Below are 26,922 nucleotides of genomic sequence, written 5' to 3'. Positions count from 1 at the left end.
TAAGATATTTGTATTAGGAAGAGAGGGAGGCAGGCAGGAGAGATAGAGATTAAAATGAGATTGGTAAGATTTAGAAACATAGTAGGGCCCCCATATCCATCCAATCAGTATCTGCTGATTCACTTATTCAGTCTGAAAGTATTAAGAATATTTAAAGAAAAATCTATAAATACATTTTTCTAAAAATGAAGTTATCAGAACTGGCCACTAAAGGGAGCAAGAAACTCTGCTATGTATAGCATTTACTATTAAAACAGTGTTTGTTATTATCCCCATTTTTCAGCATCTGTGAGAGGGCTTAGAACCAGGATACCAGGTGTGTGTGTGTGTGTGTCAAACTGTAGCAGCTATTTCCCTTTGCCTGACAGGATTTCTAAATTTGAATATGTTGTTGGCTGAGAATCTGTCTTCACAATCTGTAAATCCTCAGTTTAAAAAATAGCCAAGGAAGCAACTCTAGGTCTGACCAGAGGACAGTTTTGGAAACAACTGATGTGGGAGTAAAGACTGGACTCATATATGTGCTAGACTTACACCCTGTACAGTCTGTGGTCTGCCTTCTTATAAGGTAGAAATTTCACATGCAACAACATGCAGAAGGTCTGCAGAGAAAGTGCCAAGGCCAAAGAATGGATTAAATCCAGAATCTACACCATGGTCAAACTTTGTGCTACTATGGTGCTTTGGCCACCCTTGTTTATGATGTACGTTGTTGTTGTTGTTGTTTGCCAGTCTAACTCATTAAGCTGTTGGGCAGCTGCATTCAGATTTCATGATGTGCATATTGTGCAGGTCTTATTAAAGACACAGTGCATATATACAGAAGTACATAACATAGGGTGACTTCTGCAAGAAGAAGTTTATCTCAATGACACGATTATAGTAAAAGGTACCTGGCAGTCAGAAATCCTGAAAAGCATAAGATGAGCACATGTAAACAGCCCAGAGTGACTCTGGCACTCAAATAGGTGATATAGAAGTCAAATAAATAAATGAATGAATGAATGAATGAATGAATGAATGAATGAATGAATGAATGAATGAATGAATTTGCAATGGTTGTTGTAGGTTTTTCGGGCTCTTTGGCCGAGTTCTGAAGGTTGTTCTTCCTAACATTTCGCCCATCTCTGTAGCCGGCATCTTCAGAGGACAGCACTCTGTGCTCTGGTGCAGTTTGTTTGGGAGTGGAGTATTTATGGCTGTGAGATCAGTTTTTGTCCTTTTCAGGAGATGGGTGATTAGTGTGTCTTGATGTGAGTGTATTGTTGTGCAATGCTTAGAAAAGACACCCTTTATGAACTACATTTTGCAGGCTCGCCTACTGGGAATAGCCATTTCAAACTCTGTTCCAGAGCAAGACGTTGGTTTCACTTCTGTACAGAGCAGAGCAGCTTCTGCCATATGCACTGATACAGTTCTTGGGAAGGTTATTAATTTGCACTGCAACTTACATACACGATAGCATACTGCCCAGAGGGAGCAGTCTAGTAGTAACAGTCCAAAAAGCAACTTTGTCACACTCTGTGAGATATCCCAGAAGTGGAAAAATATGCTATATGATCAATGAGCAGTCAGGAAGAGGCTATTGCTGGTAGAGGAAGCAAACGGTGTTGTACCTTTCCATTTACAAAACTGTGGATTTTGGGTATATTCATTATGCATTTGTAACCCTCGTAAACAATTGTGATACTTGGACACTGATGGGCGATCTGTTACAATATCACGTAGAGAACTAGAAAGGCTTCCTGCTGGGGTAAACATCCGAGTTGGCATCTCATGGGGTTTCTCTGGCAAATCAGGTATTTCCTCTGTAGAAAGACAGAAGAAATGAATAGAAACATTCCTTTGAATTGGAATTAGGTACATTATTTTATTTAGATTTATTACACATGAATTAAAGTGGGCTAATAACTCTTAGAGAAAGGCAGAGTATAAATAAAGTGAAATTATTAAATCAATAAAAGAGTGGCCACACAGGACTTTTACCTAACCTGGGTCTTATCACAGCAGTCCAGATGTTTTGCATTCATTCCAGGTGGACTGCAAATATTTGTTACATTTCCACTTCCGCCATGCTTTTCCATTGCAAATCTCAGACTTTGGCATTTTCAGGAAAGATGACATCATCCTACTATACTACATTTTGTTACTTCTGTAACAACGTGGAACATGGATTACTTACCAATTTCTGTGATAGTGTCTTGGGTCCACCTGTTCCAAAAATCCTCTGAATTGTCTGCTGCATGCCAAGCATCCAACAAATTCTTGGAAAACACACTACTCCACATCCCTTTGGGTGGGGGGAAAGGAGCAAAGATATTAATGGAGAGAAGCGTGTCAACTCAGAATGTTATCCTGCCTTCAGGACCTAAAGGATCCTTCAGATTCTACAAAACTCTTTATTGCATCCTCCATGTAAAGACTCATTAATTTTGTCAAAGAGATGCTGGCTTATGAACTCTAATGGTCAGACTCAATGATACAGTTTCCTGCATGTATACTGAGCTTTTCACAGAAAGACATGAGAACTTCTGCTATCTTTTTACTCAGACCTGGAAACTCTGCTGTCTTTGGCCATCAGGTTTTGTGTAATTATGTGCCTTGGACTCTCCCTCCCCTCCCCTCCCCTCCCCTCCCCTCCCCTCGCTCCCTCTCTCTTATTCCCCTCCCACACACACCCATTCTGAATGATAAGTAATAATTATGTCCATCAAGTCATTTTCAACTTATGCCAACTCTTTCCAGAGTACTCAGAAGTGGTTTACCATCACTATCTTTGGGGGCACCATGGGATTGTGCAGCTTGCCCAAGGCTACACAGGCTAAGTCTTCTCCTGGGATGTCCAGTGAGGAATGATTCTGGCTTCACAGCCAGATACCTCACTCACTGAGCTGTCTCTCCAGCAATCTGAATAATATTGGCAGTTTTATTTCTATCCCTTTACTAATCATGTCGAGCATGGAATTCCTTCTCTCATCTTTTAGACATGATGTATTGATAGCAGCGTTTTCTTCCATAAGCCCAAATGAACACAGTGAAAAAAATCACAGAAATATGATATTCAGCATCGTTCTGATATATGATGGTGTTGCACCAGACACACTGTCATCTCTATTCTTATCAAAATGATTCCCCTTCCTAGTGTAAAAAACTCACCTTGCATAAAGCAGATCCTTGATTCTGGGAGCTTTTTCATCAGGTGACCCATAAAAAATTCACTTCCAAAATCTTCAGCTTGAACAAAGGCTCCATATTTCAGGAATCCCACCTCGTACGGCGTGAACTCCACCCACTCTGCACAGAAGTCAAACAAATAACATATCAAAGAGAGGCTGTTTTTCTTATATAAACTTTCCAAACATTGACCACCCAAGGGATTTCACTTGCTTTTTACATTTTAATCTGATAAAACAGCATATGTCAGTCGCTACCAAAGGTTGACCATAATTGTTAGGGAGACAAGGAGGTCGAAGAGAGAATTCTCAACTCGTATACCAATAAAACTGCTGTTCCCAGGCTTGACCTTCCTTTATGTCAGAATTGGGATGTAGGTACTTGAACATGGCAGTAGGCTGCCATATCCAAACAGGCAATAACATTTTCAATATAAAAAGATTTGGAAGCACAGTACCTCTGAAATTTCTTGTGGTGATCTTGTCCTTAACATTAAGAGCCAGATAGATAGGAAGAGGGTTCTGACCTCTGCTCACTGCCCGTCGCTGATCTGAGAGTTTATGGTTGTTGCTCTGGAGTTTGGGGGGAAGGAAAATATACATCTGATTAACAGAGGTGTGTGTGTGTGTTTGTGTACAGGAGCAGTCAGCTGTCTCTGAATTAAGTTCCAAATTAAGATCAAAAGAGGGCAAAAATCAAATTATTGTTTTTTGAACCATGCTTAACACTGACCATTTCATTTACTTCTTTGTTACAAAGAACACATGAGAAATTCATTGAGGCTCAGAAGGGCAGTGCATGAATCCAAGGAAGTTAACCCTTTCCTCTCTTTGCCATTTTCCTGGTTGACTTTCTGCTATCAACCTGCTGCTTGTCCTTAGATAAACAGCTCACTGAAAAGAGCCCTCCTGTTGGGATTAATAGCAGCTGCAGGTGGTGATTTTCTGTTTTTGAAAAAACAGTATGGGGGAAAGGGTTAATCTCCTCTTCCTTGTGCACAGTAGTCTTGAAAAGGTTTAGGTTTCATAAAGCACAAAATTTGAGAGGCCAGTGTCACACAGGCTTCTCCCCCATCCTTCATCACTAGCCATGATGGTTAGAGGTGATGAAAGGTTCAATCCAGTATCATCTGGAGAATCACAAGCTGCCTACGCCTGTTTTAGGGTGTTCAACATAAAAGAGCTGTCTTGAGAATAGAAGACAAAACTAATTGTGCTAAAATTACAGTTTACTCTTATCAAAATGTTCCTAGTATTCTCAGTGGTCAAATCTTTCATATCACAGTGATACTATATACAAATGGTAATCTTAAAATAAAACCCTATGGAAAATTAGCCAAGATGATCAGGAAGACTATATTCTACAATAAATATGGGAATAGATTGCTGCTGCTGCTGCAAAAGATAAACAGAAATACAGATTGGAAGACAACAGAGTGAAGAGGATAATGAGTCTTGTCTCTGAAGGCCCCACCTTGCTTTCATGAACAAAAGAAATTGCAAAGATGAAAAACACTGGAGGCACAGAAAATTTTGAAGGGAGAAGAAAATAATACATCTGAAAACAATCACATATAGGATACCCCATCATTCAGCATGGCTTCAATCATGAGTCCCCAAAGATCTATAAATGATGTCTTGTATCCTGCAATGGTCCTCAGACACAGCTCTTTATGGTATGCCTTGAGACTTTCCAAGGAAAAGGCATTTATTTTAGATTTGGCAGCTTGCTTCCGAGCTTTCTTGATTATCTCCCCAAGATCTTTATATGACCAATCAGCATCTTCGTACAAATCTGTCATGGTCCTGGAAAGAAAAGATGTAATAAAGAAGATCCATCTAAATAATGGAGAGTAGCCGCATTGTCCATGAAATTTCTGGTTTCATTTACTTAAGAAATAGACATCCCTACACTTCAATAGACCCTGATTTTAGGAAAGTGTGAAGGCAAGAGGAGAAGGGAACGACAGAGGACGAGATGGTTGGACAGTGTCATCGAAGCTACCAACATGAATTTGACCCAACTGTGGAAGGGAGTGGAAGACAGGAGGGCCTGGCGTGCTCTGGTCCATAAGGTCACGAAGAGTCAGACATGACTTAACGACTAAACAACAACAACACTTCAATAACATTCCCAGAATGGCTTATTTTGAAGCATAATTAAAAAATTAAAATTGTTTTTCTGAAAGAGCAACAGAAATAGATAATAAACCCAGCCAAGTTATATCTCAGAACTGAAGTATAAGGCCTGATAAATGTTTTTAAAAGTTTGTCCTAGGACTGGACCCCATGGAGACACGTTCCATGCTTCATTCACAACCACTGAAGGTCCTTTCCTCAGCTGCCGTCTACTTTTTAAGGCGATGTACTTTTGTTATAGCAGGCGCTGGTTGTCACAGAAGCTGGCTATAAGCATATACTGATTAGGAAGGCAAACATAACTGGCCAGTATAGCCAAGGCTCACTTGAAATGACCAATTATGGACGTTGGAATTTATATATATGACTATTGTCGGTCTTATTCAAACTTGTGCCAGCATTGTAAATGGAGAAAAGAGCTTTCAAGCTGGCATCACCTGGTTCCATTCCATAACTTCTCTCGCCCTTTTGGAGTTTGTCTAGCGCCAGATCTTAGCCCACAGAACAGTATCTTTGTTATCACATTACACTTTTTCTATACATCATATTGAAGTAAATATTTTCCTCCATTTCCTTCCCTGAAATTGTCCTTTAATAATAATAATAATAATCTTTGAGTTGCAGAGCTGGAAGGACCCATGTGGATTATCAAGTCCAGCCCCTGTCAGGGAGGCACAGGGAAGGAAACTAAACTCACAACCTCTGACTTCACGGCCAAACACCCAAACCTTTGTCTGAAGTGTTCCAAATTCTACAGATCTGCCACCTGAGATTTCCTATAGAGCTGGTTTAGAGCACAGCCTTAACTTATCTAAGATGGCTGAGGGTCTGGTGAGCTGACACTAAAAGCCAATTGAAGCTGTGCTGAATCTAAACTTCTTCCAGTCTTGGGATCTTGGAAATTAGTTGGGACTAACTCTGCGCTAGCAGAGCAGCTATGAGTCTGGGCTGAATGGGTTTAGTGCTAGTGTAAGGCAGTTCTCCTCCACTGTTCCTCTTCTCTATTCCTTCCTTGTCTCTTTTGCTTGATAATCACTATTGTGCCATCAGATTCATTTGTACCATCACAGTGGCAGTTGTGTCGACACGAGTTTTCTACACATTCAAAATCCATAGCAGCTGGTTTTATGTTTGAGTTTGAATGGCACCACCTGGTTTCCATATGTTGGGTTGTTTATGGAAGCAATGAAATTATAATTGCCATCTGCATGATCTATTGACCATAAACAGGGGAAATTCTAGCTTTGAAAACTCCATTGAGGCACAAAGTACTGAACATTGTATAGAAGTATCAGAAGTAAATCATAGATAAAAACATTGTTCCTTACCATGTTGTACCTGATGAACCAGTGATATATGAAACACAGTCTAGAAGCTTCATTCTCTGGAGGCCCCAAAGAGTGCCGTACATAGCTGCTAATGCTCTCATCCCACTGCCTGTGGTTGTCACAGCAATGACAGGCACCTGTTCAAAAGAGCAAAATGGCCAGCTATCAGGAAAACATGATGACAAGGTGACAAAGAAGCCCACAAAGAGTGCTGATCAAGTTGGAGAACTTCAGGTTTAAGCTAAGAAAATAAAACCACTTTAGGGGACTTCTTGTTTTTTTGTGTGTTTTTTTTGGTTTGTTTCTTTGTTTTTTGTTTTTAACTAAGAGTGACTGTGGGATGGCAACAGCCCAACTTCTACTTTTTTAATCTTTGAGAGAGAGCAATGATTCCAACAAAGTGTCTATATTTTTTTTAAATTCAGGAAATAACAAGTACATGAAAGACATTCTGTCACTGACTCTTTCTGAAAATCCATTCATTGCTATGAATGACGCTTGTACATTTGTGTATTTGCATGTATGTTGGTTATATGGGACAAGGTATGGAAATGAACCATTTATAAGTGCATGGACATTCACATTGATGCAGACCTCAAAGCCTTCCCTGATGGACCACGTGCATTCAGGGGAGCCTGCCTAGGCCTTAAGATAAGGCATAAGCCTTGTTGAAAGTTTCTGAAATAGATACTAACTGGTTAATAGGGAAATAGGAAATGGCCTTTCAGGAGGTGCCCCTCCCATCTGTAGAATTTCTCCCTTCAAAATATACATTTCACCTGCTCCCTGTTAGGCAGTCCATAAATCTATTTTAATTTCAACTCCTTTTTGTTTGGGAAGTGAAGCTGTATGCTTGCTTACTTACGCATATTTATGTTTATTTTATTTATAACTGCTTCTCTTGATGTAGTTATGCAACTTGTTCAGTTCTGAAATAATGAGAAATCAGTTTTCAAGAGCAACTTTGTTGCTTTGTGCTGATGCTTGCTGAAGCACTCTGGGAGCTGTAACCTTAAAAAGTAACTTTTTCTACTTCTAGCATTATTATGCTATTTTGTTTCATTTATTTCTGAAATCTATTTTTATTACAGAAACATAATTAATGTTGTATTCAAATTACAGGGTCAAGAAAGGCCAAAAACAAGGACTTTTTAGAGTTCTGGATCAACTGGACAAACTCCAAATGGATACAGAAATCTGGCAGGGATTTGTGCTCTCCTGGTACAGTGGTGTTTCGCAAGACAATGTTAATTCGTTCCGCGAAAATCATTTTTGTGCAAAAACATTGTCTTGCGAAATGCGGTTCCCCATTGGAATGCATTGAAATCCATTTAATGCATTCCAATGTGGAAAATAGTCGTCGTCTTGGGAAAATTGCCCATAGGGAAAACCGTTTTGCAAAGCACGGACCAGCTGTCAAAATTGCTGTCTTGTGAAAATCGGTCCCTTAAAAAACCATTTTGTGAGTCACAGACCTAGCTGTCAAAATCGTCATCTTGCGAAAAACGGTCCTGAAAAAAAGTCTTGCGAAGCACGGACTGAAACATTGTCCAGCGAAAATCGGCCATAGGGAAAACCGTCTTGCAAAGCGCTATAGGGACTGCAAAAACTCATCGTCTTGCGAATAAACTGTTTTGTGAGGTAATCGTCTAGCGAGGCACCACTGTATTTCCATTATGTGTCACTTACTTCCTGGTCTTTCAGGCCTTCCCCTAAATGAAGAAGATTTTTCAATGTAGCAGCCACCACTTTCTTCCTTTTTGTCAGGAAATTCTGTTCATCCAAGCACAGGTCATAACTCAGACGTACATCCAGATCTTTCGGCCTTTTAAACAGCAGGCCCTGGGTCCTAAAGCGAGGGGAAATGTACACACTCAAGTTTTACATGCTGCTTTATTGCTAGGCTGCCACCTAGCAAAGAAATGGCAAGAGTTGTATGGCTCCTTTAAAACTAAGAAACAACAGCATGACATTTCTTGAATTATCATTCATGTCATTGGATACACGGATTATCATCTTGGAGGTTCAGTGCACAGTTTGTGCAGTTAGGTGAGTAAAACTGGAGGCAGAAAGTCACAATTATACTGCTACTACTTACCATGGACAAGGTTGTTCATGATATGACAAATATCAAGGCAGTAAATTGCACAGATAAAACATTACTCATAAATCATAATTGGGACCACATCCTCTAACAGGACGTAAATAGGTACCCAGGCAGGGCGATGTGTCCTGGTGAAATCTATGGCCAGGATGTCCGTGAAAAGTCAGAACAGCATATGGATTTATAGGTACCCACAAGCTCTCTCGAGCTACAGGCCTGGCAGGATTCCTCTTTCCCCACCTCAGACTGAATAACATGTTGCTTTTAAAACCAACAGAATAGGTGGTTCTTTAACAAGGCTCAAAATTGTAGTCCAAAGCAGGGAAAGGAACAGCAGCACACAGGCATCTGGCAGCACTCAAAATGTGGGATTTGTTAACCGTCAACAAACCTAGTTAATACTCATACAACACAGCAGAGATTTAAGACTTTAAAACCAACTGGAATAATTGTGCTTACACAAAAAGCTGGATCTCTGTATCTCTGCATAGACTTAATTAGGCATTCAGGATAGGGAAATATATGAATACATGAGGAAAAGAAATAGGCCTGTTCCTCCCCATTTTGCCATCCCTATCTTCAACTGAAGAGTAATAGGCTGAAGAGGACAACTGCTTCTCTGTCTGTCTGTGTGTGTGTGTGTGTGTGTGTGTGTGTGTGTGTGTGTGTGTGTGTGTATACAGACACACACACACACACACACATATATATATACACATACATACACATACATATATATACATACATACACACACACACATTTCTATGCATATCTATAGTGTGTAGGATAGGATGTTGGAACCTTCATGGTTTAGTACTGAGAGAAAGGACACATTGCAATTCTGTGCAGGCAACTCTTAAACATGCCTGTGTAGTTAAGTAAGATTCCAGCTTGTTGAGACGGCTGCACAGAATGAGATTTCACTTCCATAGGGCTTGTCTACACGTTCCATTAGGAGTGGGCTGAAGAGGGCTAAACAGGACCACCAGGAGGTCTGCTTGGCCATTTTGAGTCACCCTTCTATCCAAATGGCCTACGGACTTCAAGCAACCCTGTTTGGTCTACACCGGCCTACTGTCAACTTGGCAATATAGAGAAGTAGCTTAAGAAAAAGCAAAAAAAAAAAAGAGCAAAGCGTGCTGCTTATATACCGCCCCATAGGACTTAAAGCACTCGCTGGGTGGTTTATAATATAATTATGCAGGCTACACATTGCCCCCCCCCCAGTAAGCTGGGTACTCATTTTACCGACCTCGGAAGGATAGAAGGCTGAGTCAACCTTGAGCCAGCTACCTGGGATTGAACCCCAGGTTGTAAACATAGTTTTGGCTGCAGTTGACCCATTTCACCACTGTGCCATGTATATTTTAAACTGTATTTTTAATACAGCTGTGAATATATGTGGTGTCACTTTAAAGACCTAAAACACCAAGGAAAAGGTGTGTTAGCACTGTGCAGCTCAGCCTGCTGTCAAATTGCCTATTATCAAAATACACATTTGCTTTCCACTAGTCTTTTAGTGTTTTATATATATGCAGAAATGATTTGGGATATCACTTTAAAGACCTAAAAGACTAGCGGAAAGCAAATACTGTATATATTTTAAAATGTATATATATAAATTTCATTTAGTCCTTCCATGGAGACAAAAAAGTGATTCATTTGCCAGTTTCTTGAAGTGGTTTAACAAGAGAGAAACTTCATTTCCTAAATGTAATTACATCTTCCATTCTTCCCTGACAAGGAAAAGAACATGCTCGACTATTCATCTTTAAAAGAATGATCACTATTTCATATTATATTCAGACAAATACATAATAACTATTTGTGGATGCCTGACAAATGGTCAGCAATGATTCATTAGTTGTGAGCGCTTGACATTAAAAGCACCTGAGATCAATGGGATTATGAATAAAAGGAAGACAGATTTTGAAAAAAAGAAAAGGAAAGGAAAAAAGGATGGATGGATCAGAGCTAGGTGGGAGAGGCACTAGGAACCATACATGAACGATGGAGCTTAGAAATTGATTTCTTACCAATCTTTTGTCTTCACACTCAAATCAAATGTTTTGTTCTGAGGGAGAAAAACCAAGAATACAGGTATCAATGAACAGTGTCATGGACCAATTAAGTGTGCTGCTTATATACCACACCATAGCACTTAAAGCATTCTCTGGGTGCTTTACAGTTTAATTATGCAGGCTACACATTGCCCCTTCACGCCATCAGCAAGCTGGGTACTCAGCTTAGTTTACCAACCTCAAAAGGATGGAAGGTTGAGTCAACCTTGAGCTGGCTACCTGAATCCACCAGGGTTGAACTCAGATTGCATTTCAAAAGGAATGATACTTTTTTCACATTTTTATCACACTTCCTCAAATAACATGAAGTGTATGTATGTATTCCAGTACAGTACACAAGTAATTAAGACACAGAAATTACCATGTTCCTAAAGATAGGAAAATTAGTTTCTGTATTCTAGAAACTGAACAGAGGGAACCTAGTGCTGTTGCAAGATAATTAATTGCCTCCTGCCAAGGAGACAGGGGCGCCTCCCTCCATTCAAGAGTGACAACTGATTTTCAATACTTGGGAAGGCGCTACACTAGACAAGCACTAGCAAGCACTTCCTCATCATCTGTCACTTCTGGTGGCTACTTTATTCTGTTTTCTGGTAAGACTGGGTCTAATCAAACTAGGAGCAGCATGTAGATCTAGAGGGACATACTGTACTACACTCCAAAAAATTTGGAAGAGCCCTCAGCATGTTGTGAGCCACCTAATTGATCAAATCCAATGGACAAGATTCAGCTGTGTACAGTTATGCTGGCATAAACAGGATCTGGCACTGGGGATCATTAAATTGATTTAATGGAAGGCTTCTTATCACCCACTTCCAGGTTCTGAGGCTCTGGTGAAGCCTTTGAGAGCTCCAGAATGGGGGTGAACATTTAATAGTCAAAAATCAACACCAGATCACTGCCACCAGTGATCCAGCGGGAATTTTTGACTATGAAAGGCTCCCCTTCCTGGCCTAACACCCCTTAATCTTAGACAAAGGGAAGAAAGAAATCATAATCTCTGCCTCACAGAAATAGAGTCCGATGCCACAATAGGCAATATATCTGCTTTGCACTGGACACAGACTGGGATAGCATGGATTCAACTGTTTATTCAGTTCAAGCAAATATAAATTACACTTGACAATTATCTCGTTAGATGAGGAAATTGCTTAACGATTAGGTTTTGGCGATTGCAAAACGATGTTTAAATGGAGGAATTTCGCTTCATGATGACTGGTTCCCTGCTTCGGGAACCGTTTTTTCGCTTAACGACTATCAAAACAGCTGATCGTCGGGTTTCCAAAATGGCCACCCGCTATGCAAAATGTGTTAGGGACTGATTCCTTACTATACAGGGAGCAGAAAATGGCCGCCCTATGGAGAATCTTCACTGGACAAGCAGGTATTTTGTCCATTGGAACACATTGAACGGTTTTCAATGCATTTCAATGGGTTTTTTTATTTCGCTTGATGACGATTTCGCTCCACAGCAATTTTGCTGGAACGGATTAACGTCGTGAAGAGAGGCACCACTGTAAGTGTGAACTAGGTATTTCCATCATTCCCAGCACCACAATTTGATGTTCTCCAGCCTCATCCTGAGCCATAATGATGAGCCGAGCTGACAAAATAATTTGCAGAAGGAAACATGTTGACATGTTGCTGAGTAATGGTAGAAGTACTAGCATACAAAGGATAGATATAAATCAGACAATTACAGACATAATTTTAGAAAATAGTAACCTAATTTTACTATGAATAATGGCATTGAATGTTACCCCAGGAATTCAATTTTTTGCTTTTCCTTTTGGGTTTGTTTGTTTTTTCTGTTTGTTTCAGTTTTTGTTTTGTTCAACAGTCGATTCTCACCGGTGGTATAGTCACATTCTCTTGTAAAGGAAGTGAGTTCAAGGGAACAATTGTTGACTCATTTCTTTCTTGGGAAGCCTGAAAATAAAATAAAATGAACTCTCAGATAACATTTTATAAAAAGCAGTCTACATTTCCTGCAAGGAACGTCTGAGGCTAGAATGAAGATCCCAGAACTCTGTGCAGCTGCCCTCTATTGGTGAATCACAAGGGTAAGAAGTTGCGTAAGAGACTGGAGTGACTCTTACAGCAAGGAAGTTTTCTCATCAGAACTTGGGAACGTTTCTGGAATTTGTAGTCCAAAACTACAACTTTTCTAAATGAGACTTGGTTATTGTAGGCTCTGATGTCTTCTGAATCTTACTCTGCCCCCTAGTGGCTTCCATTTCAGAGCAGCCTGTGGCTGGCTACTTATGCTTCCTCTCTCATTCATCAACTCATTGGATGATGTAGTTCCCACAGTCTTGTTATAGAGACAAGAAATAACGTACCACACATAGCTGTCTTCTTGGCAGTTCAATGCCAAGTTCTGATTGGTTATATTTGATATAGTGGAATTTAGCTGGAGAAGCACGGCAAAGCCAGGTACGTAGTGTGAGGTTCTGAGCTTCTTCATAGGATCCATCCAAAGATAGGGTGAATTTTCTTTCTAGAGGAAGGCAAAAAGGGAGACAGAGAAGAATATACCAAAAAAAAAGATGATTCCATGAAAGTACTTGTGATAGAAACACTTTTCCTGCATAATTTGGATGCCGAGTAGCTCTTCTGTGTATGGAATGACATTTTTCACTTGTGGAAAAGAGCCGTATCCCTTAAAGAGCATAAGGTGAGACCTTTTGAGCTAAATGTTTTGGGGCAGAAATGCAAATATTTGGCGGGAGGGAGGTAAGGCTATTGTGGAAGCCCATTTTATCCACCCTTGGTATGGATCAACTGAAAGCTGTAAATTCCATTTAATCCACAATTAAATGTCAAATGATGATTAATCCACAATATAGAATTACTCTGTGAAATCCACAGAATATTTGAGTACAAGCATTTCAAACAAAGATTCATTTTCGACAGTAATGGGACTGCTGACATACTATCATTCCACTGTTTTATTAAATATCACACCTACCCATCTATATGCCACCCAAAGAGAAGGAATTCCAGAACACAATCTGCCTGGTGAGGGAAAGTAGGCCAGTCAGACAGCTTTCTGTCTTTACTGCCTGTGACCTTACCACTGGGATTCCAGCTTGACTAGTAAACCTATTTGCCAGCCGTGCCTTGTGAGACCTCAGCTTCCACCTGAGACTTCACATCACTATTGGGGACTGAGTGATAAAAGTCTGGATTCCTGTCAGTCCAGGACTGCCCCTGGATTGAGCTAATGCCAAAGGGGATAAAAAAAAACCAAAGGGGGAACCACTTCAGGTTTGATTCTAGATTAGTACATGGACTTGGCCAGTATTACAGCATCCTATCTAGGTGGACAAACATGTCCACCTAGTTCTCTGTACAACAGCAGGTGATGACTGTAGGGGAGCAGGGGGCTTAGTTTCAGTAACTTATCATGATTCTCCTTCACCAGGTGTACCTTCCTAGATAAGGTACTAGACCATGTAGTGGTGAGGCCGCACTTGGAGTGCTGTGTCCAATTATGGTCACCACAGAACAAAAAAGAGCCCCTGGAAGGGGTGCAGAGAAGAACAACAAAGATGATAAGGGGACTGGAGGCTACATCCATTGAAGAATGACTAAAAGAACTAGGTATGTTTAGCTTAATGAAGAGAAGACTGAGTGGAAGGCATGATAGCACTCTTCCAATATCTGAAGGGTTGCCACAGGGAAGAGGGCATTGATTTATTCTCCATTGTACCTGAGGGTAGGACAAGAATCAATGGGTGGAAACTTGTCAGAGGGAGATCCAACCTGGAAATAAGGAGAAATTTCCTGACAACCATTTCCTGAGAACCATTAGGCAGTGGAACAGCTTGCCTCCCGATGTTGTGGGTGCCCCATTGCTGGAGGTTTTCAAGAAAAGTTTAGACAGCCATCTGTCCAGGATGATATGAGGTCTGAGATGGTATGAGGTCTTCTGCCTTGGGCAAGGGGGTGGACTAGAAGAGACCTCCAAGTTCCCTTCCAACCCTACAATGATTCTATGAGTCTATGGTGGCTCTAACCACTAGGAGTTCCAGAGTGAGATTTAAAGACTAGTTCTATTTCAGTCGAGATTCAGGACTGGTTGCAGGATGGGAATATATTTTGTTGGTCTGATGAATGACTGACACTGAGAACTAGATAGAAGGTGTTGGTTCTGCTGGACCTCTCAAAGCCTTTCAGTAACTTTGACTTTGGTATCTTTCTGATCCATTTCTCTCAGGCAGAATTGGGAAGGATGGTTTTACAGTGACTCTGGTCCTTCCTGGTGGGGGCTGCCCAAAGGTTCTGCAGTGGGACTCGTGTTCAACACCTTGACCTTGGGTTTGTGGGGATCCTTGGGGGTTCTCTTCTGTCCCCCATGTTATTTAACACATACTATCTACCTGTTTTAATTCTTCCTCCATCCACTTGAACTTCCATACAGGCAACTTCACGAGACTGTAACAAATCAAGACAAATAATCAGAAATTACAGAATGCATGATAAGCATACTGTACATTTTATGCTTCAGCTGGACTTCATTGTGCAGGCAAAATGTTATGGGAGGAAATCATTGCAAAGGAAATAAAGTTGCCCTTAATTTATGGTTGTTCTGAGAAGGACTTTCTTTTAAATTTTATTTATTTATTTATTTATTTATTTATTTATTTATTTATTTATTTATTTATTTATTTATTTATTTATTTATTTATTTATTTATTTATTTATTTATTTATTTATTTATTTATTTATTTATTTATTTATTTATTTATTTAATATCCTGCCTATCTGGTCTGATTGAGTTTCCTGTGCTAAAATGCCACCCTCGAAGATGCAAATTGATAAAAACCAGTTGTCTTTAAATAGGTTAGGGAAGATGCTCTTACTACACTTGGAACAGCTCCCACATGTTAAGATTAATGTTAAGATTTCTGAGTCAAAGGATGTGTGGTCAGGTTGATTTAATATCAGCTTCTTTCACTTCAGAAAATGAACATTTGATGACGAATATTTAAACTTCCTTCTAAGTTTAATGAATATATATTAATCTCCAATATCTATCTTTTCTGTGGGGCATGGCAACCATTTCAACCACTCTAGCCCTTACTCAAGGCCAAGAAATATTGGCACAGGAGAAAATGATTAAAAGTCATACAGCTCCTAGTGAGAAACTGACATCATTATGGAAAAAGAAACCCTTCTTTTTGGAGGGAATAACAAGTCATATCAGTGTCCAACTGGGAATTCTAGGGGCATAACGGTGAAGATTCTCCACTTCTGTCATTATCTTCCACTGGCTGGATGGACATTTCTGGCCATTTTGTTAATTAGAGCAACCACAACAGCTTGAGCTCTTTCAGGTTGATCAACAAGATGCTCATCTACTAAATGAGGCAAATTCCTTGCATTCTGCTTTTATTACAGTCTACTATTTATACTCCAGAACGACTGGTGGAATATAGGCAGATGCTCTGCAGCTAGAAAGGTGAGGCTTTAACAAGAATATTTTGGTTCCTTGCAACTTAGGACAAACAAATGGACTCTTAAGAAAGGGGAAAACCAGTTTTACACAAACACATACACACACACACACACACACACACACACACAGAGAGAGAGAGGATTATCTTGATGGAGAAATTAGTCTATCGGCTGACATTCCTTCCCACACAAAAAAGTAATACACTAGATGACATTGTTGAGGAAGCAAATTCCAGAGAAGCAAGTAGGATGGGGTTTATTTGGGTGTGAAGCCATCTACTAAGACAAGAGGAATTACACCCATATATATTTTGCCAGTACATGTAGGAGTCAGCATATTCAATGGACTACAAATACTAGTCATAGAATCTGTGATTTCCCAGCGTCCTTGGCATAGAGGTCTGTGATGAAAATGACAGATGCAATGCATTCTTCATTGTGACCGCTTGGTGGAAATCTCAGATTGTGGGAATGCTGCAATGTACAGAAGCTGAAACCAAACCTGCTTGCTTCAGGCCAGGTTTTCTTTAGCATAGCATGACATAGGTAACTTGAGGAATGTCAAGATTTGAGCACCCTCGTTTTAGGAACTTTAGCTTTACCAGGTATGTAGTTCAGGAACAATAATGAAAGATTAAAATTACCACCAAGACGCCATTAGTAAAAATCTTTTCTGGAACATCCGGGCTGAAAAGAGAGGAAACAATCAGAACATCAATAATGTGTCAGTAACTGTTTGCACAGCAAAGATGGTACTTTACATCTATTTTCTTTTTCACTTTGTTTGTCCCCAGCTGTATCTTTTGCAGCTGCTCATGCAACCAAAGAAGTTGTTGGACCATAATTGGGCTGCTGTATTAACATATAGCCATCCTTATCATGGCTTGACAAAATCACATTTTGGGACTCAGAATCCCCAGTTAGCATAGATCAAAAAAGTAGCTTTCCAAGCTTTGATTCTCAGTCATTCTACAAGGCCTTATTTTCAGAGGGAGAGAAACAAAATATGAGAGCAAACCAAAGCTCAAGACAAAAGCCAAAACTACAAGGCATTGTTCTGTAAAGGGTGAAGAAAGCCAGAAACACTTTCAAGTACAGTGGTCCCTCGCTTAACGACGATAATCCATTCCAGGAAAATCGTTGTTAAGCAAAAACTTCGTAAAGCGAAATTAAAAAACCCATTGAAACGCATTGAAAACCATTCAATGCGTTCCAATGGGCTAAAAACTCACCGTCCGGCAAAGATCCTCCATACGGCGGCCATTTTCGGTGCCTGTATAGGGAGGAATCTGTCCCTAAGCACAGCGTGGAGCCATTTTAAGCAGCTGGCGGCCATTTTGAAAACCTGACAATCAGCTGTTTTTGATCATCGTAAAGTGAAAATCACTTCCCGAAGCAGGGAACCGATCATCGCTAAGCAAAATTCCCCCATTTAGACCACCATTCTGCAATCGCAATCGCAATTACAAAAAAAACATCGTCGTAAAGCGGATTCGTCGTAATGCGGGGCAATTGTTAAGCGGGGCATGACTGTATTCCTTTTCAAGAATGTGCAGATGTGAGAGTATCTGGAAGCTGAGTCATGACAACTGAACTTTATTATTAGGTTAAAATGTTTCACTATTCATCCAAGTAGCTTCTTCAATCTGAGGAGAGTTCGTAGGAGACCCTTGATATATCCTCCACATTGGTTTCACTTCCCCCTGGTCTGAATAGGATCAGTAGAGGGACAAAGGACTGGGGGTGAGTGAAAATCCCACTTCTGCAGTCTTTCTGCACCCATTGTTATTAACAGTGGTCTTTGTGATGTGTGTGGTCCTAATCTTTCTTGGGACAGATGAAAGGGTAGCACAATAAATAGGACAACGATTGTGTCTAAGCCCTCCACCCCTGCTGAGCGAGGGATTTTCTATATGCACATGTATGGCCTCCCTGGCCAGTGTAGCACTCTGAATACTCTTCTTTGTATTGGACCGCATATACTATATTGCTCCTGTTGTGTTTTGGTGTCCTGTCTTTTGGGTAGACAAGTCTCTGCCTAATGGATGAAGAAGGACTGCAGAAGTGGGATTATCCCTCACCCTCAGTCCTTTGTCCATTCAACAAACCCATTCAGACCAGAGGAAAGTGAAGCCAATGCGGAGGATATATCAGGGGCTCCTACTCCTCAGACTGAAGAAGCTACTTGTATAAATAGCAAAATGTTTCAACCTAATAAGAAAGAAGTCCATTTGCTGTGACTCAACTTCCAGATAACCTCACCTGGTTATCTGGATGACTGAGAATCTTCACAGATAAATGTGGGTGTTATAAAAGAGGAGCAGCCAATAATTCCAAGCCTTACCAACAACATAGGTACTCCTGCTACAACTAAATGCAGCAGAAGGAAGCCATATTTTGGTTGAATACAAGGAAAAACTTCCTATCAGTTGTACCAGTACAGCAATGGAATTAATTGCCTCATGAGGTGGTAAGTTCTCCAGCACTGGAGGCATTCAAGAGAAAGCTAGACAAATATCCTAGGATTTGTGTACCTGCAATGAGCAGGGGCTTGGATTCAATGTCCTTATAAGCCAGTTCCAACTCCATTACTCTATTATTCTATGAAGATCAGGAACAGCATTACTAAGAAAGAGATTGGGTAGTACACTTTCACCCCCAACAACATCAGTACCAGGCAGAGGACTGGCTTATTTCGAAGGTCTCAGACATGACCTTGTATGGTAACCCATGTGCTAGCTGTCTCTTGCTAGAGCTTCTTTTGATGATCATAATAAAAATCATGTGCCATCTAGTCAATTTTGACTTATGGTGACTATTTTCAGGGTTTCCAGGTAGAAAATACTCAGAAGTGGTTTATTTTGGCCTTCTTCTGGGGACATTCTTGGGCTCTGCAGCTTCCCCAAGGCCACACAGAGTAGCTCTTCGCCCAAGATATAGAGGAGGAAATTGAACACCCAACATCTGGCTATGCAGCCAGATACCTAAACCATTGAGCTATCAAGCCAGCTCAGCTGTTTATAACTTTGGGCAAAATCTGAGCCTCCAAATGTTTCAGACTATGAATCTCACTAGCCTTAGGCAACACAGTAAAGACTGATGGAATTTGTAGCCCAACCATCTCTGAAGGTCCATGAGCTGGCCTTTCCTACTTTACTGCAATGCAGATAAGCACCTGAGAATGGAAAGAATGCTTTACTGGGTGTATTGCGGTTTTTATTAAGTCTATCTCAACACAACGAAACACTTCGACAAGGAATTCTGAAGTCTTGTCAGATTTCTCACCTCCAGCCAACAGCAGGAAAAATAACTATTTTTCCCCTCAAGGGTCTCTGTAATTTACATTAAAAGTCTCATTAAAAGTGCAAATACACAAAAGTAAAAAAAATACTGCCCTGTTGTTAAAAAAAAAAGATGGAAGCAACCCAGCTAGTGCTTCAGATTCTGAAATTAGCGGCCATTTTAACTTTGGGCAATTTGTATATATTCTGCACAATTTGCAAATTATGAAATTTTGCAGAAGAGGCTGATTTTGTGCAAAAAAGAGACACTTTTTGTGCAAAACATCACATTCTTCAATGTGAGAACATTGTCAAAACTCATAAAAAATTCTTTGCCCTACTTTCCAACAAAAAAAATTTCTGACATTTCTCAACTTTGACTGAAATGGTGAGAGAAGCAAAGACAAGTCAAAATTTACACCCTGTCCATATTTTGTAGCTATCTTGTTGCTTTAGATATAATTGCCCAAATCCTCAAGTTTCTTATACATGTGATAACTGTGATACACATACAGATCCTTGAAATGCACTACATTTCCATTTATTTTCAGTGGAAGCAGAATCTCAGTATACAAGAATGGGACACACAGCTGTGCTTCTACTGAAGTACATAAAAATTGGCAGTGATAGAATGAAATTCATGTGCATCAAAAAGTACTTACGAGGCAGTAGATCTGAAAAATCATGTAGAAGATTAGCAAATGCTATGTTATGAGTCTCCTTAATGTGTGTTTTGGCATGATAACTTTATTAACAGTTGTCCTTACCTGCTCTCCAGTGTGAACTCAACTTCTAGTTCCTCTTTACCCTGTAATTTTTTTCAAAAGCATTCAAAGTGATTACATGTCCATGCATTCCTTCTAAAAATAATTCCCCGTCACATACTAATAATGTGTTCCACACTTTGAAAGGGCAGTGCAGGTGTGCCATCGGCCACATCCTCTAGACCAGATGTGCACACTGCCCTGAACATGCACACTTATCTAATTTTTTAAGCTAAGCAAGGTTGACTCTGGTTAGTACTTGGAGGGTGTTGGAATATATAAGTGCAACTCAGCATTTATCTATGTGTATACAAAAATGGTAGAGTTGTGTACTTTACATAACTTAATGTATGTAACCAATACAGTATGATTATGTCTGGCATTAGCCAATGGGTTACCTGCCAAATTGATAAAAAGAAGAGGCTGTTATTTTCGAGTTAGATAGTCTGGAAATTGTCTGTTAGAGATGTCTGTACTCCTGTTAGGAGTCTGCTTGCCTGTTACAATGTCTGATTAAGGAAGATAATATGAAACCATTATAAGTCTGTCGGGCAAAGGTCTGTAATTAGTCCAAATGTTTCAAGCACTGTTAGTTTATCCTATGTACAGTATGTGTTTATAGTAAGTGTTCTTGAAGTTTTTACCATGACCGAGTAACTATTATTCCAATTGCGCACACAAGCACACACAAAGGAGAATACTATTCATACTCTATGTGGTTTTTTAATACTACACTTGAACTGCTGTGTACAAACTCTCATACATTTCAAGAGAGGGAAGAATATTTGGATGATACCAGAGATCTCCCATGTGGGGCTCAGAAAGAATTCTGTCTGTAACCCTGGAGAGATATTACCAGTCATAGTAGTCAGTAGTGGGCTAAAGGGACCAACATGATATAAGGCAGCATCCTATGTTCCTGTTCACACAGCATCCTGATTTTGTGTTTGACATCCATGTTTTGAGTATGGCTGTCTGGACAGAAGATCCTTCTGAATGCAAGCATCTACAACCAAAACTCTCGAGCTTGCACAGAGACCTAAGTGCATAGAGCTCCCTGATTAGGTAAGTACAGAGAGTTCCTTGCCGATATGCTTCTGGACTGAGTCTATGGTATTCACAGTGACATATAAAGCCCTAAATGGCTTGAGACCAGGATATTTGAAGGAGCACCTATCCCTATATAAGCCTGCCTGATCACTAAGATCTGATGGAAGAGGGAAGCTCTTCTGTGCCTCATGATTAAGAATAGTTTGTTGTGTGGAGACAAGGGAGTTCCCCAGGTTTGGTATGCCCTCCCCTTGGAGGATCGATTGGTGCCAATATAGGCATCATTTTGGTGCCACGTTAAGACACATTTATCAGAGCCTTTGAGGGTTGAGGACTGTGGCCTACACAGGTTTTAGTGCAATGTTTTTGTTTTACGTTGTTTGCTTTTAAATAGTTTTAAATGTCTTACAATTTAAAATTGATTTATCACCTGCCCCCAAGATCCTATGATACAGGGCATTATTTAAATAAATAAATAAATAAATAAATAAATAAATAAATAAATAAATAAATAAATAAATAAATAAATAAATAAATAAATAAATAAATAAATATCCACACTAAGTGCATGGGCGTCAAGAGAGCCGTCTGACTTCCGAGAGACAGGTGATAGCATTGCCCTATCGTGTTGGAAGGTTGTTGTGAAAGTAAGGTGTCAAGAACAATGTACGTATATGGGCACATTCAGGCATTTGGCTATGTAGTTAAAGTAAAATTACATGTGGTTGAACAAAACTGAAGTTCCGTAGACCTACTACTGTGTCTAGTTAGAAAGATATTAGCTACATCAACTCAATGTTGGCACATAATGTAGACAAATCCAGCTGTGGCTCTTTTCTGGCCAGATGTATTGCCACATATTAATCTTGTATTAGAAAAGTCTTTGGTGCATATGTATTTTTAAACTATGTTCCTGTGACTTGGAACTTAACTAAGACTCGTGATTGAATCCAGTGTGCTCTCTCTGCAGCTGTAAGAAAGACTCACTGCGCACAAGTGGAAAGAGAAATACTCAGTGTCCCTATTAAATTGTGAAAAGATCTCATCATTGCTATAGCTTTGTGCTACTGTCTATTATATCACACTACTTCCAAGTAAATATTTTTTTAAACAGGTGGTTGGCATATGTTATGTTATCATAAGCAATGGATCCCTTTCCCCCTTTTCTTTCTTTATTTTCTTCTTTTTCCCCACTCTCAAAGCATTTATAATTTAACTTTTTTTAAAAAGACAAAAACACGATAGGAGCAGGCTAACCATATTCTCTCTGTCACATAGAGAACAACAGCCCCAACAAACTTCCTTCTTTCTACATGGCCCTGATATTTTGATCAAACGTGTAGCTCTAAATTCTCTTACTTAAAGCCAATTTTACTCAAAATTGAGAAAACCCTGTCTCTCATTTTCAAGGTTACAGACTTCTTTTAATTTTTTGGTACAGACCTTTGGATTCAGCTGAAAGCTGAGGCAAACTGTTTCTCCAAGTTGGATTTTAGATACGTCAAAGAAAACAGTGAGAAGATGATCATCTGCAGTCTGTTTGTCTTCGTCACAGACTTTAAGTTCCAAAATGTTCTAGGGAAGGCAAAGGAAGAGGAGTACTTGGTTAGAATGAGGATCATGGCCCTTGGCTTGCATCCAGCCACCCCATAAGGAACCATTTTGTCTTGTCGCCTCTTTCTTTGTACAACAGAAGACTGAACATTCCTTTTGCTCAATTTTGCTTGCTAACGGCATATTCTAATATACACAATTTACTGGGAAACAGTAAGGGAGGCAACCACTTAGCATTTCAGTATCACGCATTTCTGATTAATAGGTTAGATTCAGGCCTACTTTCACTGAAGTCTGAAATTATTATTATTATTATTATTATTATTATTATTATTATTATTATTATTATTATTATTATTATTATTATTATTATTATTATTATTGTTGTTGTTGTTGTTGTTGTTGTTGTTGTTGTTGTTGTTGTTGTTATTGTTGTTATTGTTATTGCTGTTATTATTGTTATTGTTATTGTTATTGTTGCTATTATAGTTATAGTTATTGTTATTGTTATTGTTGTTGTTGTTAATTATTATTATTATTATTATTATTATTATTATTATTATTATTATTATTATTATTATTATTATTATTATTATTATTATTATTATTTAGTTTATATGCTGCCCACTCTACCCAGAAGTCTCTGGGCGGCTTACAATAATTAAAATTGATGCGGTTAGCTGAATATTGGTTTTACTAAAATAATAATACACATTAATTGTGATTTCTTTAAATGCAATCAAGGCACTACTAGGCTTCTATAGGAACTATCACCAAGGCAACAATACCCATTGACTGAGAAATAGGTCCTACTGAAGTAAATAGGTAAATGCATGAGTTTGCATTAGATCTTCGTGTGGATTTTCCTCTTACATCAAACATTGGTTTAAAAGTTCAGTAACTCTGGGTAGAGCCAGTGATTAGGATCATGTATAGATTCTTAAGCATGACATTAGCAATCTAGTGGGCAGCTAGGTGTTCACTTCTCGCTCCTAAGCATACAATTATTTCTGGTGCTACAACTTCTCCATTAACTTTGGATGTGCAATCAGATTTGGAATTATTCAGAATTCACTGAATAATGTCCTATTTGGATACAGTAGTTCTGAAATTAAATGACACCAGAAGTAGGTCTGTGGCAAAACTGGCATCCCATATCAATTGCCATCCTGAATGACCTTTAGCCACAAGGTGGTGCCAGATTTATATTGGGCTGTCAGGCAACTTGTAAAGTGGCAGGTAGCCAGAGCACACGTGGCCCATTTTACAAGGGACATCTGAAGCAGCCAAGATGCAAAACACGCCTGTCTCTCTCTAACAAGAGTGAAAGAGTGTGTGCTCTCTCAGGCAGGGGACATTGGCATTCCACACTGCTCAAACTTGGAATGTGGATTTGTTGAAATTTTTATGTTTCCCTTAAGATTGCTGGCTGGACTTCCCTGAAGTCCCCTTTAAGTAAGAGAGAACAGCACACTCTGCTCACAGTACTAGGTATGCCATAATTCATGTCTTCCGCCCCCTCCTTCTGCCTCTTTCATTCTTCCAACTGCTACTCCAAGATTGTGCTCACTCACACAACTGTGATGTGCCCCATGAGGCTGGCACACTTCTCATCCACCACAGGCTATGTGCTGCTTCAGATCTCCCGTTGCTGTCCAGGGTGTTTGCCCACTGGCCAGTCAGCCTGTCCTCTGTTTCCCCAATGCTGCTGGCATTTCCTGCTGGCATTGCAACTGTTCAGAGTTCAGGCAGTATGCCCATTACAGTCATTTCCTAATACCTAGGCATTGCTGGCTGTTGGTGGGCACTCTTTTTGTTTGACCACCATCATTGGGAGGGTGTCAGAGGGAAAATCCTTTTAAAATGTTTTGCCTGATTGTGTTTTTTAAAAGGGGGAAACAATGACTATATAGTATTCATATTAACTGTAAAAGAGTTTGAGATAATCAGAAATTCTGGATTTTTAAAATTCCATATTCTGAATCCAAAGGGCTGTAATTCCAAATCTGAATCCTGGTGTTAGTGCACATCTCTACTATTAACCTTAATGTTCAAGGAAATAAACAAGAACATTGTTGATAATTGCTTTGTGCGAGACTAAAAACGATGGCCTAATAGACGCATGTAATGGGCATCAGAGACCATGTGACCTGTTTATACTTATTAAAAGAATACAGTACTTTATTGGGAAACAGTAAGGGAGGCAGAATCTCAATGACTTATGTGTCACATATGTCCTGTCACAGGGGGAGGGAACTTCTGTTCCTCTAGAGGTTTATTGATTTCAACTCCCAGAAGTATCCAGCCACCAAAGCTAACAGTGACAGGCTTTGGGATCTACAGTCCAAAATTATCTGAAAAGTCAAAGTTTCATGTACTGTGGTAATACCATATTAGTACTTTAATACTGCAGGAAGAAAATAAGAGTGCATGACTCTGGCCGGTTATTGCTCATTGGACATCAAGGTTTCTTGTTTTCTTTCTTTTTTCCACTCAACTTCTGAGTTGAAGCAATGCAGGAAGCAGAAATAAGACTTTCAGCAACAGGAATCTTAACCATCCACAACTACGCACAAATTTGTCAAACGTGCCCCAAAGAGGTTAGTATAAAAGTATTTCATGTTCATTTTGCCTCTTTATACTATCATTTAGATGGATTCCAAGAGGTTGCAAGGGGAGAGGAGGAGAGATTCAGCGTTAAACCATAGAAAAGACTGGCTATTTTTTTAAATTTCTGGCAACAGCTACACAGCTCCCACTTGTGACTGACTAACCAGCACCACTTAAGAAAGATCTAGTGATTTGTGTTGAGTGTGGTCACCGTAACACCTTACCTTTACTTGGTTTTGAATCCGGAAGTGAAAACTTTCATTCCACACTGGATCTTTGGTGTCATTCACAGTCTGAGTCTTGGTTCTTTTCATTGAAGCAGTTGGCAGCCATAAAGTCACATAGCAATCAGACTGGGTAACTATTCCAAAAGAGATTATTTAGTGGTTATATAGCCATGTGCCATAACCATTCAACAGTTATGATGAGCAGCACTTTTTATTGCTACGGACAGTAAAACATTGTCTAGGCTTATACTGTATGTTTTCATTTCATCTGTCATTTGGCCAAAGCTTATTTGGGATGGGCTTCAGGAAGGACAGTTAGAATCAGAGGAGGTAAAGAAAAAAGGATAAGGAGTGAATGGAGACATTTTTCTCTCTGAGGTAAAACAGCAAACAGTGTGATGAAGGTGTATAATGTCCAAGGCAAGGGAAGATGAGATGATTCTGAAGCAGAGCCACACACAAAAAAAGTCTTCAAGCACCACTTCCTTCTAGTAAAAATGCAATAACAGCAAATTAAATAGTTAACTATTTCCTACTTGTTCATGCCAGTAGTACCTGCCTGAGGCAGGCAAATCACTCTGTCTGATGCTAAACCTAACCTTAATTGTTTCTTTAAAAGCAGTGCAATCAAACTCAAAGATATGATGGCTGTAGGAATAAAGATTTGGCAGAAGTCTCCTCTGCTGGCTGGCATGACTTTCTGCCAGCCAGGGATGGAAAGAATACTGTTTAAATTCCTCGTTTTCATCAATTTGCATAGTCTTCGCCTGATGAAATATTTTGAAGACAATTCTTCAAGCAACCACTGCCATATTTCTCACCTCCAGCCAAAACTGAGACAAGGAACTCTTTTCTTTTCTACTCAGTCTCCACAGTTTGTATAAAATACCCCTGATATGCATCCCATTTCAGAAGTAAAACACAAAATTATACACCAAGCACAGAAGTGCCAGCTGATTATTCAAAAAGAACCAAATAACCCATCCAGTGCTTCAGATTCTTATCCAAAGCAACAATCAACACTAACATGGGACTATTTTGTTCAAATTTTGTTAATGCCAATATGAGAACTCTGGGAAATTTTGTTGTGTGTTTTAAGAGTGCTTCCTCTCAACAGAGAAGTGAAGATTTTGTTTTAAATCTCTTG

General features: G+C 39.6%; 1 protein-coding gene across 1 annotated transcript in view; it reads right to left on the bottom strand.

Annotated features, from left to right (window-relative positions):
* The window catches only part of LOC110079007 (cytosolic phospholipase A2 epsilon), a 52,729-nt gene that overhangs the window by 16,238 nt on the left and 9,569 nt on the right, over window positions 1–26,922 (bottom strand). Inside the window, exons 3-17 of the mRNA XM_072990585.2 lie at window positions 25,773–25,909; window positions 22,828–22,959; window positions 20,338–20,378; window positions 16,934–16,976; window positions 15,212–15,266; window positions 13,172–13,326; window positions 12,678–12,755; window positions 10,782–10,819; window positions 8,330–8,489; window positions 6,641–6,777; window positions 4,757–4,979; window positions 3,632–3,746; window positions 3,157–3,294; window positions 2,183–2,290; window positions 1,617–1,808 (exon numbers count right to left, since the gene is read on the bottom strand). Coding sequence (XP_072846686.2) covers window positions 1,617–1,808; window positions 2,183–2,290; window positions 3,157–3,294; window positions 3,632–3,746; window positions 4,757–4,979; window positions 6,641–6,777; window positions 8,330–8,489; window positions 10,782–10,819; window positions 12,678–12,755; window positions 13,172–13,326; window positions 15,212–15,266; window positions 16,934–16,976; window positions 20,338–20,378; window positions 22,828–22,959; window positions 25,773–25,909 — 1,752 coding nt within the window. The remainder of the gene's footprint in view (window positions 1–1,616; window positions 1,809–2,182; window positions 2,291–3,156; window positions 3,295–3,631; window positions 3,747–4,756; window positions 4,980–6,640; window positions 6,778–8,329; window positions 8,490–10,781; window positions 10,820–12,677; window positions 12,756–13,171; window positions 13,327–15,211; window positions 15,267–16,933; window positions 16,977–20,337; window positions 20,379–22,827; window positions 22,960–25,772; window positions 25,910–26,922) is intronic.

Source organism: Pogona vitticeps, chromosome 1, assembly GCF_051106095.1.
Source record: "Pogona vitticeps strain Pit_001003342236 chromosome 1, PviZW2.1, whole genome shotgun sequence".
Classification (NCBI taxonomy): Eukaryota; Metazoa; Chordata; class Lepidosauria; order Squamata; family Agamidae; genus Pogona; species Pogona vitticeps.
The sequence above is the reverse complement of the archived record's forward strand: the minus strand, read 5'-3'. Positions and strand labels throughout refer to the sequence as shown.